Here is a 13,621-nt window from a genome sequence, read left to right as displayed (position 1 = left end):
CCTTAAAAAATAAATAAATAAATAAAACCCAAAAACAAAAAACAAGAAAACTCAGGAGACGGATGCTATAACTATCACTGTGCTCACTTCATAGTTGTGGTAATCTAAGTGATTTAGTGACTTGCCCAAAGTCACACCGACTTCTAGGGGCAGAGTTAAAACTTAAACCCAGGGTTTTTTTTTTTAACTTTCTTCTCCCCCACCCGCCATATTAGTTTGTCTCTTCATTTTATTCACGGGTTAAGTTATGGTGACAAAGGGCCCTGTCACCTTCTGAACATTCCTCAGAGCCAGTCATAGAGACAGCTGCCTAAGGGGAGCTCCTTCCTTTCCTGTCAGCAGACTCACCTTCTAAGATCTGAGGGCAGAGAGAGGATAATTCAGGTACATGCCTGGGTCTTAGTGCTTAAAGGCCTTATAGAGGGGTTACAGATCCGGTCTCAATTAAACCAGCATCAGCTTAAGACTCCACATTAGCTTGAGGACTCAAGTTTCCAGCTATAGGATTACTACCCAGTGACCACCTGTTGTATTTCCCACAATGAAGGGGACCTGGGGTGATAGGATAATTGGCAGCATTAAAGGATAAAAAAATGGGAGAAAGTTAAAAATGAAGAATTATGTAGGAGTTTAGTTGAATTATTAGAGGTAAGGGATAGAAAAGAGCTTTCACACTGTATGCCAGCTCTGATGAATTGTGACTCCTTGCCAGGCTGTGTTGAGAACAATTCTAAGCCTGAATCAGAGTACAGAAAAAAGGAATACGGTGTTCCCTGGCAAGGTCTGCTGTTGGTTCAGGTGCAGAGTGGGAACACTTGAGCCACGTAGTGTGGCTGACCTCCTGGCGTAAAGCTTATAGAAAAGGAGAAAGGAAGAAAGGAGATCAAAGTGAAAAGTATTTCAAAATTCAAGAATTAGACAAGGTGGTCTGAGGTGAGGCATCAGCAGCAAGAGCGAAGTCTATCTACCACAAAGTCTAGGTTCAACAGGAAAACAAGTTCTGTGCAGAGGAGTGGGATGGACACCGCCACATGGAATGAAGACGGTATTTACCCGTGTGGGTTCCATTTTACCTGAAGACCAGAAGCCTCAGGTCAACAGCCAGGGGTGAAGTCCAAGAGTACCCCCAGCCTCCAGCATCTAAGTAAAAGAGATGTGTACCAGGAAAAGGTCTGCCTGGGGGCCTCCTCCCCACCCCTGAATCCTCAAGCCAGCTCCCAGCCCCCACTACGGAGAGGTCTGAGTGATCTAGGAGTTCACTAAGACAGGGGAGGCGGCATCTTGCTAGGTAGGCCGAACAGCAAGTGCTTTGTCTTAGGATGGACATCTGAATGCATGCAAAAGAGGCCAGAGGAAAAGGAAGCCTTAAGTGGCCAGTGTGGGCGGGTGTGTGTGCGTGTGCAGGGGCACGCCACTGCCTGGCCTTCCCTCTAAATGCAGACCAGGCCTCGGTAATCCCTTCGCCGCTCGGCCGCCCTCCATCAGCCAACCAGCAAAACACAGCCCCCATTCTGCTCAGGAATGTGCTTTCGGAAACTTAATCTAACTGCCGGGTCTGGGCCAAATCCCCCATGGCACGAACCCAAAGACAGCACCCCGTTCTGCCGCTGCTCCCGCCTTCCCGCTGCCTCCTCCAAGCCCGGGAGGCTGCAGTTCCACCCCACTGACTCCCTGTTCTCTGGGATGCGGCCCCTCGAAGCCCGCTCTCTCTGTCTCCAGCGCTTCTCGGGCCCTCTGGTCAGCCCCAAACATGTCACTTCTGATTCATGTCTCAATGACGAGCCAACAGCTCTTGGCTTTCAAGCAAGACTCTCTGGGCTTCTGCACAAGCCTCCTCTTCTCTCACTGTGCCTTCTGGGTTGCAACCAAACCCTCCCCTTTGTCCTCACTGCCAACCACAGATCCCTTCGAGCACCAGAGAAAGAAGTGGCCAGGAATTTTTTAGAAATAAAGGCTAAAAATGGTCTCTCCTCACACAGATGCACCTTGAAGCAGAAGGAGGGCTCCACCATAAATCTTCAACTCTCCAACTATCCCTTCCTCCATATAAAAGGTTCAGGCTGGCTCCTAATTAGGCCGAATGAATGGTTATGGAGTTTCCTGAGTCTTCACAGACACGTGCTGACCATTTGCAGATGAGCAATCCTTGTAGATGAGCAGGATTATCCTTTAAAGGCGCGAACACTGCTAAAAGGCACATCTTACTTGTAATAAGAAACTAATGGAAGCAACCTAATTGCACACGAATAGAAAAAGTGCTCAGTACATATGACAGAGTCCCTCAGGGGATGTTCTAGGGCCATCAGTAACTATGAACCTGCTCTGATGGGGGTTTAAGGTAGGGGGACAGGTTAACTAGTGAAGGGCATGGGCAAACCTTCTAGAGTGATGGCCACACAGTTGTATACATATGAAAAATGCATCAGGCTATTCACTTATTAGTGCACTGTGTGTACTTTACTGGATGCATTTTATACTCAATACAAAAGAACAAGTAAATATGGTCATACGGCCAACAGAAAAATGCTAATCACACAATGTCAAGGGGGAGAGAATAAGGATAGAAACTGTATATTCACTAGTATCATTAAAATAGTGTGAAGGTACGGGCATGCCATTATGCTAATTGAGTAAGTTAGAGACAAATACCCCATGATTTCACTCACAGGTAGCATCTAATAAACAAAGCACAACCCAGACTCATGGATACAGAGAAGAGAGTGCTGGTTGCCAGAGTGGGGGAGGTTTGGGGTCGGCGGGGGTGGGGATGGAAAAATGGGTGAAGGAGATCAAGAGGTACAAGCTTCCAGGTTATAAAATAGGCCATGGGGATAATAATGTATAGCACAGGGAATACAATCAGTAACAGTGACATTGTATGGTGACAGATGGTAACGAGACTCATTGCGGTGATCATTTCACAATGTACACAAACGTTAAATCACTATGCTATACACGTGAAACTAATATTGTATGTCAATTATATACTTCAGTAAAAAAGCAAGTATTGGTATGGATAAAGACTGGAAATGCACACTCCAAATGGGAATGGTAATGGTTGTGTGATGACGGTGGGGTGAGGGGAAATGGTATCTCCTGTGAATTCTGTACTTTCTGTAATGCAGTTTCCATTACAATTTAAAAACATGGAAAAAAAAAATAAATAAAAACATGAAAGAGGATATGACAGAAGAAGTGTAGCTCTGACCTCAGCCCTTCTTATAGGATGAGATAACCCCTCCCTGCCCACTACCCTCCTCACCTACATCAGCCAGCACCTTCCTTGCACCCCACAAGCACAGTGAGGGTCTGCCTCTCTCCCGGAGCATGCAGAGTATGCTACCCTGCTTCCCAGAGACCTAGAGCTCACATTCAATGGGTGCTCCTTCTGCCACCACAGCAAATGGCTCTCACTGTGTGGGGAGGCTCTAAGATGCAGTCAGGCTCCTCCCAGTCCCCTGGGGAGACAGATGAGGAACCCTCCCTGCCTTCTCCTTTCTCAGAGAAAAGGGTGGGGCTGCCTGACGCTTTCCAAAAGAACATGAATATTGCCTGCGGGGTGTCTCTGTTCTGTTCTCTCTTGGAGTGAAGTCCCTCCAGGGACCTGGGAACCAGGGCGGGTGTCTTTTATCCCCTGCTTTTCTGCTTCACCATCTCCTCCCACTTTCCTCCCAGGCCTCATGCCTCACATACCCCCAGGGACCCCAACCAAACTTTAAGGAGCGAAGCATTTCCCAAGTTTGCTGCTTTGGCATGACCCCTAACATACTCAGGAGGGTGACAATGATGGTGACATGGAACTCCAAAGCAAGGCTGTCAGGGGTAAGGGGACACTGCTAGGTCATGAGCAAATAAGCTCTGGACATCTCAACATTCTAATACAAATACCACTAAAGTCTCAACAAGGCTCCCTATTCCCCATACTTCAGGCTCCAGGAAAGAAGAGGTCATTCTTAATATATCCTGGCTACAGACTCCACATTAAGAATGGATGTTGGGGCTGCCCTGCAGCCTTCTGAAGTTTATTTCGTCAGATAAGTCTGGTCTCTCATATGTATACAATGGGTAGAAAACCAGGTAATGTGTGCTTTGCACCTGGGTACCATAATATTCCCAAGTGGTAATTACATATTAAGAGGAGTATAAAGCGTTCTCCCAGCATCCCCCTTGGACCAAACCATCCCCAATCTCATCCTCTTTTCTGTTCGTTTTACTCTTTGTCACAGTTTCCTTTCTGTTGTGCTCTACTATTTGTATCCCAGGCATGTGGACCATGTCTGCCCCTGAAACAGGAGGCCCGGTGTGGGACGGGCAGCTCTGCTCAGACCCACACATGGCCGTGTAAGTGCTCTGACAGTAACCGCCATGAGGATGGAGTGTGGGGGATGAAGGGACAGGGGCAGCTGGCACAAGCGCCCCCAGGTAACCACGTAGAAAGGCACGGCCACATAGTGTGGCCCATTTCTGGGGCCCACACAAACAGTTCAACCATGCTGAGTTCCCCTCTTTCTAGACACCCTCTGCAGACAGTGTCCCTACTCAGAGAAAACAGTGTCCCCAGGGCACAGTGGTCCCCCACCATCGGGGACTGCTCGGCAGCTACCACTCTCTGGTTTGAAATGTCAAATTGTAAGGCCTCCTTTTATATGAAGACAAATGACATGGGGTGTGAAGGGCCTGGGGGAGAGAGCAAGAACGGGAGAGAGTGAGAAAGAGGGCACCGTGGCAGAAGAACAAAGGAACAGCACTCACTGGCTAGTGTCACAGTGGCTGGCACGCTGGCCACGGCTCCTGCAGGCATGCGGGCCACACACTGGTACCGTCCCACCGTGTGGTTGTTGAGGGCAGTGACGACCAGCGTCCCGCGGGTGATGAGGATGCCCAGAGCATCATCCGAACCATTCAGCTCCTTCCCGTTCAGGCGCCAGGTGGCATTCATCCACGGGGGCTCCACCACGCAGCCCAGGATCACAGTTCCTCCCAGCTTCTGGACGGTGGAAGAGGGCTGGACAGTGACCTGGGGGACCTGGTCTGGAGGAAGAACGGGGACGTAGAAGTGAACGGACAACCTTCATGATACCAATAACATGACCTTTTTAGAAGCACAGCCCCCAGGCAGCCTTTCAGAACTGAGCAACCCAGAGGGGTTGGTCTTTCTCTGAAGAACTCTACTGTCCTTGGTCCGTTCTCGAACCTGTGTTCGTTCTCAAAGGCAGACTGGAGTGGCAGCATGATGTAGAGGCAAGAGCTTAGGCTCTGGGGTTGGACAGACCCGGGCCCCCATCCCAGCACCACTGCTTCTGAGCCAGGTCACTTTTGCCTTTTTGTGTCTCCATTTCTTGCCTACAAAACGGGGCTAGTAATACTCGCTTCACAGGGTTGTCGTGAAGCTCACAACAAATGCACGTGAACTGCCTGCCATAACCTCATGTACGTCCTCAATAAAAGGCAGTTGTTAGTATTCATTCTCCTCTGGTATATATTCGAAATGATGATGATACTAAAATATAACTGATACGGTCTTGCCAAGATGATTTGTCATCTTGTATTCCTGAGTGTGCCCCTGGAGGCCAGTGGGAATGAAGTGTTCTTCGAAATCCAGGAAAAGGCAGGCCTTTTTAAAAGGTTACTACTGAATGTGTAGTATTTCTACTTGACACGAGGGGCAAATGTTCTTTTAGACGGGCAGGCTGAGAAAGGGAAGGAAAGCACTCACTCAAGTCAGCGAAGCAGCCTGCTGTGGCTAAGAGGAGGCAAGCGAGGGTGACCGCAGGCCTTTTTTCTCTCCGGGTCGTCATCATCCCATGCAGCACGGTGTCACAAAGGGTCCAAGCCAACGTCCCATAAGCCACCGGAGTCACTCAGATGGCTACTACAATCCCCTGCACCACTCTGTCGTGAGAAAGAGAGAAATGGCTGCGGTGAGTGACGATGCTCGGGATGCCACTGTGATAGCCACAGCGCCTGACTTTGTGCCCTTGCCCCCTGCCTCCATCACACGTGCTGGCAACATTCAGAATGTTGACCTGACCGGCTGCTGGAAGACCAAGGAACACGGTCATGTCACTTCTCATCCAGAAGAAGCTTCTTTTTAGACCCCTTGAGCTAGAAGAGGATTTTATTGTGGTACAACAGCTAAAGCCTTGCGCAGCATACCAGCAGCGACAAGGGCAGGGGAGCCCAGGACTAGAGGGGCTGGGCTCGGCAGCCACGTTCAGGGCTCCAGGCAGTGAGTGCCTCACACACATGCTGGAAAGGATGACGTGATCTTTACCATTTGCTTGCAGAAAGCCAGATGTCCACGGCCACACGGCATGCCATGCCGCTGGTACGAGACCTGTAGACAATACTGTCATGCATGCCAAACCCCTCCTGTAGGGGATGTTACTAATGAATCCTGAAGTCTCAGAGATTCCAGGAAGATCTCCTGTTTTGATTCACCCCTGGCTCCTCACCTATTTTCCTATCAACTCTCTCGATTCCTGGGATCAGCCTACCCTCCTCAGCTTGTGTGTAACCTCTACCCCCCAAACACAAACACAGACAGAAGTCACACATCACCAAGGCCCCTCGCCTTCTCTTGCCCCTGGGTGCTAGAATCCTAGTGTTTTCCATCTCTACAAAATTTGTACTCTTGACCATTGTCCGTGATGCATCCCCACCCCTGGAACAACGTTACTTTGAGGCTCTACACTACACTGTACCTCCAGCTACTGGATGGCACATCTCCGCTCTCAGCCGCCCTCTTACTGCCTGCCTGGAGCTTTGACTCTGCATCTTCCACAGCAGTAATTCCTCATGCCTCCTTCCTTAAGCTATGGTCCTTAAAAGATTCACCAAAGTCATATGCAGGCAAGTGTACATTGTAACACGTACCTCTGTCACGGCTTAAATCAAGATTTGCGTCTATTGTCGTGGTACTTACAGAACTGTCGTACTTACAGAACATTAGGCCAACAAGGCCAACATCCTTATTAGGTAGGGAGGCATTAGAACGAACTTCAGATAACATCAAAGGTAACATGTCAGTGATCTAGGCAGTGGATGCATCTTCCTGAACCATGCACATGCGCCAATACAAATGGTAGATTTCCAGGAGGGTGACCTATATTCAAACTGTCCACTCCCTTGGACCCGTTTACCTAACCAGGGACCCCATCAAAGGCCTATAGTCACCACTGAAAAGTGAAGGGAAGTAGCTAAGCTGCCCAATGGAGAGAAATATTGTGCTTACCAGTCTCCGGAATTCTGGGCACCTATACAGTCTGCTGTAAGAGCCCGTCTTCAGCCCTCCAACCCCATCACTCCCAACAGGCAGATGGAAAGCTGGCCTTCAAGACTCTTGCTCTGTGCCAGGAAGTGCTTGGGATTTGCCTCAACTTTTCCTTTCTCTAGGCTCCTTTGTTTTTTTTTTTACCTGGCTAAGAGGGTCATATTTGCTCTGTCCAACAAGCACCCCTCCAAACCAGATCTGGGCCCTAGCCCCACACTCACGTTCAGAATGTTTTCCAAGGCGGAGTCCTTTTCCCTGGATTCTTAATCCCTCCCTTTGCTTCATGTCTTGGACAACAAAGGACCCCCAAGACTCCTCCACTGCCCTGGAAAGGACAAGGGGGCCTTTTCTGGAGGTTTGAAAGAAAATTTTTGAGGAAGCTTTTCACGTTTTTCCTGTCAAGTTACAATAATCTCCTCATGGTGTAGAGAGAACTTTTACTCTTTCTCAGACAACCCAATAAGTCATGTTATCAGCAAAGTGCAATTAGGGAAAAAGCGGCAAAGGGGGAATGTGGCTGGGGCGGCAGCAATGTGGGAGGGAGTCTTGCTAAGCTCTTTGCACAAGTCTTCTTTCAATCTTCATACAAACGCTACAAGGTGGGGATTGTTATCCTCCATTTTACAGGTGAGGCAGCTGAGCTCCAGAAGCTCAGTAACTTGCCCAAGGTCCCAGAACCAGAGACTGGGAATGAAACCCAGGCTGGGCTCTTTTCAAAGCTCTGTACTTTTAACCCACAAGAGGAGCCTTTTCACATTCTTTCTATCCGTGCTCTGCACCCGGTGGGTGCTTAGCAGACAGAGTTGGAGAAGGTGTGCTGTAGAATGGGGAGGGATTTTAACAGTGGTTTCTAGAGGAAATTTACATTAATAGATTCATAAACTAGTACCAAAACGCAAGCTTTTGGTGTCCTCTGAATTTTCCAGCTACTTGTTTTAATTCTCTACTTTTCCCCAATGAAGTAACATTTATCTAGAACACTGCATGAATTACCAATTAGAGGACTGTAGGGAACTTGATCTTGACGTGTTCCAGCTTCCTCAACTCCTTAAGAAGACTGTTCACACCTGTTCCATCTCTGCCCCAAGAAAGGAAGGAGGGGAAAGAAAGGAAGGAGGAGGCAAGGACGAAGAATATGAATACAAAGCAATAATGGGCAAAGAGAAGACAAGCAGACAAAGAGGACACGGGGGCTGTTTCTTATCTGAGCACAGGGAGGGGGGGCTCCAGAGGTGTTTGGGTTGTAAAGTCGACAAAGGTTTTACTGAGGAAATTCAGCCCAGACCCCCTCCTGCTTAATGAGGACCAGCCAAACAATTACTGTTACTTCTGTACCCTTGGTAATTTATAGGATTCAAAATGAAAACAGACCCCACTTTTGCTGCCGGCCACCATCCTGCTTTTATAAGCAACCAGGAGAAAAGAATGGATTTGGGGAGCAGGAGAGAGTGAGAGGAAGCAGGTATCTAAAGAGGGAGAAAGGAGTTAGTTAGCTCATTAATCCCCACTATGGAGTTGTAAGCAGATACCACTTAATGACCCCAAAGCAGGTCACATGGAGCCTCATTCACAAAAAGCAGAACTCTGACAAAAATAGGGAAGCAGGGGATCACTACAGCTGTGATGCATATATTTAGCAGCTAGGAAAATTGAGTTGCTTCCTGGACCAAGTTACCTAGTGAGCTTGGTCTAGATTCCAGAGACCTAAGTTTCTGAGAATTTTGTGGTGATGATAAAGATAAAAGGCAACTAAGGCTTATTTGGAATACCTAATTGCAGTGTAACTCTGTCCCACTGTGAAATGAACAAGGTACAATTTCAAAGTTGGTTGAAGGCAACAGTAAGGCCTGTTATTTTTCTTGGCAATGCAAACTGCATCTAGATCCTTCTCATTTTCTATGCATTTTCTCAGAAAAGGGGGGAGAAATCAGAAGCCGAGGAAAGGGAAAATAAATTATTGACAAGAATTCCTGACTGCGGCTTAGGTACTTGCTAGTTTTAAGCGTTATTTGGACAAGAAAAAGAAAAGGTATCTGAGAAATTTAACTGCTGACATACATGTTCCCACTGAAACAATCTCCACCAAGCAGACGTTTTTAAACTTTCCCAAAACAACAACAGAATATACTTCTGGGGTTGAGACCAATGAGAAATTATAGCCTCGGAGTATTTATTTTGTGAGAAAATTACAAACAACTGAGAATCGATCAAAAGCAGGAGGCAGCCAGCTCCACCTTCTCCCAAGAGGACTGGCTGGAGCATAAGTGAGACAGAGGAACGGGAGGCCACAGCTCATCCCTGACCTGATCCCCCAGGCACTGCAGCTCTCTCTCGGAAAGGAAGGGAAGACTTCCTGGTCTTAAACACAAAACCCACCCGTTGGATATCCTATGGCCAATAACCAAGATGAGGTAAAGAGAAGAGCATGTGATCTAACAGATACCATAGAGGGACCTATTTCTAAAAATCAAAAACAAAACATTCTTTCAGTGACAAGAACAAGACATGACAAAGTTTCGTTCAGGGGAGCTAGCTACATGAAAAAATAAACATATTTTTAAAAAAATTTTAATGTTTATTTTGAGGGAGAGAGAGACAGAGTGCAAGCAGAGGAGGGGCAGAGAGAGAGGCAGACAGAATCTGAAGCAGGCTCCAGGCTCTGAGCTGTCAGCACAGAGCCTGACGCGGGGCTCGAACTCACAAACCATGGAGATCAGACCTGAGCTGAAGTCAGATGCTTAACTGACTGAGCCACCCAGGCGCCCCGGAAAAAAGAAATATTTCTGACCCGAAATTATTATTATTATTATTTTTTTTGCAAATTCCCAATTCTGTAGAGTAAGATTCACTTTTCCCAAAGGTCTTTGAAGGCAGGCAGAAGTTTTGCTCATAAGAGATGCTCCCAAGTGCCAACGGGGGAGAGCAAAGAGTGGGGCAGGGGTGAGTGCTGGCAGCCACCCCCCTGCCTCAAAAAGAGGGTGCACTCCTGCTCAGAGGAGTGACATCGGGGAAATCTCAGGGAAACAAGTGATTCTAATTCTCAGAGGGCTGAAGATGTGAGTTTAAATAGACTTAGGAGAACGGTTTAAGAAAGGTCATTTTTACTTAAAAAGTTGTACTTTTACCCACAGACCTAATTAAAAAGAAAAATTTTTAATTAGCAGGGACCTCAGAGAAAATGAAATAATAGCTTAGAATAACACCTATGGGTATGGAGTGTTATAAATGAGAAAAGCAAGGGGCAGAGAGGCTAAGTGATTTGCAGAAGGTCTCCCAGCTACTTAAGAGAGATTTAGGACTCTAAGTCAGGCCTTCGGACTGCTAGTCCCGGCTTTCTCTACTATTCCAGTACTGCCTCCCAACAAATGGTTTCTGAGGTCATATTTACCAACTTTTTGGAACTACTTTTAGAACTAAATTTGGAATATTTTTGAATCTACTTTCTTATGCAGAAAAATGATGCATCTGGATCATTATCTATAACTTTCTCTGTGGTTATTTTCATTCTTTTACCATTTACATCCTAATCTAGAACATTCTCTTACTGTTGTTCGCAGATTTTCTGCAATGGTGAAAATATTCTGTATTTGTACTCTAAGCGCTAGTCACTAGCCACTTGTGGCTATCAAATACTTGAAGTGTGGGTAATGTGACTGAGGAACCACATTTTTAATGTTACCAGATAGGCTGGTGGTTACCACATGGGGCAGTACAGTTTTAGACTGAGATCTAGAATAACTACCCAGACCACTCTGATGTTAAACAGGAGGGAACAGCAAAGATTTGATATTCTTAAGTTTGAGCCATGTTCTAGCCAGTCTCTAAATATAATTCTAGCTTCTTTCTTGTCCAAATTTTGTCTATTAAAAAAATTATATTACAATTTCACTATTATCAGGTATGAAAAAATAATACTGTGATCTACCATTGAAGACAGCATGCAAGTCCCTGTACTAAAAGATGGATTCTGTCCTGAGTAACTTACGGCTTGGGGGATTAAGTCAGCCAGTGTTCAGCACATATCCATAAGCTCCTCATTACCCAGCTGCCTCTGCAGCTGGCTTAGAGCCATGTGACTACTGCTGGCCAATCAAGTGTAAGTGAACATGTCAAGAGTCGCTTCTAGGCTAAGGCTATTAAGAGCTACAGAACCAGAGCTCTGCTTCCATTTCTCCGTTTCTCTAGTCCTGGTGACCATCACAGGTTCCAGAAAGCATAGCTACAAGATGAAAGAAGTCAATGCAATCTAGGACAGGAGAAAAAATAAACCATTGTTTGCAAAAAACCACTGAAATTTTGGGGATTCCTCTCATGTAACAACTTTAGCATTCTTTACTCTAAAACCTTACTTAACTGATTACAGTGGCAAGTGAGAGCAGCAGGAAGGGAGCATTTTCAATATTGGGTCTTCAGGAAAGGTTTTCTGGATAAGGGGTTGGGAAGGCCCCTTGGGATATGCATATGTAAAGAGCTGAGGGCAAGGCTGGTGGGAAAGATCTGTCTGGAGGACAGTACATCGAGCAATTTGGCTGTTACAGAAGGCTTATCTGAACAGTGGTCACCACACTTTTCTGATCTTGCTTTCTTATGAGTAAAATATTCTGGGCAAATATCCTCACTACATTCACGTTTATTCATAAATTAAATGCATGGGCTGCCGAACTAAAATTTAAAAAGAGTAGGTAAAAGTGAACCGGTGTTTCAATGACTTATTGATCATGATTATTTTATAATATAATTAAAGCTAATAGCTTAAGACAGAAAAGCCTATTTAGGATTAGGTGTGTCCCTACCGATATGGATGTAACCTCTTTCAAACAGTGACCCCGAATGTTAAATATTTTGCTAACTTCTCATCAGATAGGGTTCCATTATCATTATTTTTACTTCCTTATGCGGCTTGAAGAGGGTCAGCTCTGCTTTTTACTTCCTGTGAGCGTGTGCTTGGATTATCTGCATAGTCTTCCGCCATAGTTTCTTTGAAGCAAGCTCTTTAAGCCACCTTGTCCTTTCATGAGCATTATTTTAGTTAAGACTAAATTCTATAACCTGTAAGTCCACTTAAGAGAACAGGAAAACTGGGGAGTGAATAAGCAAGTGTGGTCCCCACTGTCACACCATAGAGATCTCTTGCTACTGTTGTGCACATTACTGTGATGTACAGGCTAAAGGTACCAGTGTCAACGCTTAATATTAAACATCAGGAAAGCTGAATTTCTTTCCTATTCCAATGGACTTTCTTATATTTCCCCTGTGGAGCTTGCGCTCTATTTTGAGACTTCCAGAAGAATGGAAAGAGGCAAGGTAGGAAATTGAGATCAGGTCATGTTGCGGAAGCCTAGGGAAAAGAATTTTAAATTAACACCACAGACAGATGGTTTTTGAAGAGGGAATATATAACTAAAGTGGCATTTGCACAACCTGGGCTCCTCATTCACTGAACCCAAAATTTACAACAAGCTGCTAACCAACATGTTCAGAGTCTATTTCCACCCAGGTAGGCGAACCGCTTTACCACCCATGGAACTGGAAAGGAGGAGTCTAGACATACCATTTGGTTCTGCAGAGGAATCCCCCCCACAGAGAGAAGCCACCTCTGCCTTCTGAGGAAAAGGACGATGTGGTCTCTTGATTTGCCCACTGGACAAAATCTAATTTTCTCCCACCTGCACCACTTGAGGAAAACGTTACCGGGGAAGTCACCTTTCTTTGTCACATATACCCCTTCCTTCAATTTCTCTTTAAGAAAAATTTAAAAATCTAGCCATAAGGGGGGGAGGAGGAACCCACAAACCTTAAGAGAAAAGGAAAACCACTTCCTTTCTTCTCCACTCCCTTCTCAATTCCCCCACCCTATTCCATATAAATTCAATTTGACAACCCTGCTAATTGGATAAACGCAACTCCTACACTCCTAGAAAGCCATTCCCTTTTCTTTTTTTTGTTTTTGGAGGGCTCAAAACAGGGTGATTGTGCCCTTCTTTAACAGGGATTCCATCTGCTTTATTTCTCCCTCTCCATTCACCACTCCTCGTGAATATTTATGAGGTCTTCCCTCCCAGCCTATCCCCCTTCCACCCCACCTCCACCCCACCTTCCTCCGTCAACCTCCCTCTACCCACCCTGCCTCCAGCCTGCTCTCCCTCCTCTGAGGGACAAAAACCTTCCAAAAGCACCCCCCTCCCTCCTTGCTTTAGATAAACACAGGCAGTGTCAAGTGTGAGGAGTAGGGGGAGGTGGGAGGGGGTTCAACTGCCAGTCAAGCCCCCCGCCTTCAATGAGGCCCAGGGGCCTACCCTAATCTGCTGCATGCTTGCCATATGGGGGCTGTGTTGCCCTGGGAAACAC

At 46.4% G+C, this 13,621-nt stretch overlaps 2 protein-coding genes across 2 annotated transcripts in view; both read right to left on the bottom strand.

The window, feature by feature from the left end:
- BOC (BOC cell adhesion associated, oncogene regulated) overlaps window positions 1–6,360 on the bottom strand; it is a 36,128-nt gene extending 29,768 nt beyond the window's left edge. The window contains exons 1-4 of the mRNA XM_043593287.1: window positions 6,275–6,360; window positions 6,032–6,105; window positions 5,717–5,860; window positions 4,753–5,031 (exon numbers count right to left, since the gene is read on the bottom strand). Coding sequence (XP_043449222.1) covers window positions 4,753–5,031; window positions 5,717–5,860; window positions 6,032–6,105; window positions 6,275–6,360 — 583 coding nt within the window. The remainder of the gene's footprint in view (window positions 1–4,752; window positions 5,032–5,716; window positions 5,861–6,031; window positions 6,106–6,274) is intronic.
- LOC122490979 overlaps window positions 5,784–13,621 on the bottom strand; it is a 44,191-nt gene continuing 36,353 nt past the window's right edge. The window contains exon 7 of the mRNA XM_043593286.1: window positions 5,784–5,892. The gene's annotated coding sequence lies outside the window, so the exon portion shown is untranslated. The remainder of the gene's footprint in view (window positions 5,893–13,621) is intronic.

This window comes from Prionailurus bengalensis, chromosome C2, assembly GCF_016509475.1.
Source record: "Prionailurus bengalensis isolate Pbe53 chromosome C2, Fcat_Pben_1.1_paternal_pri, whole genome shotgun sequence".
Classification (NCBI taxonomy): Eukaryota; Metazoa; Chordata; class Mammalia; order Carnivora; family Felidae; genus Prionailurus; species Prionailurus bengalensis.
The sequence above is the reverse complement of the archived record's forward strand: the minus strand, read 5'-3'. Positions and strand labels throughout refer to the sequence as shown.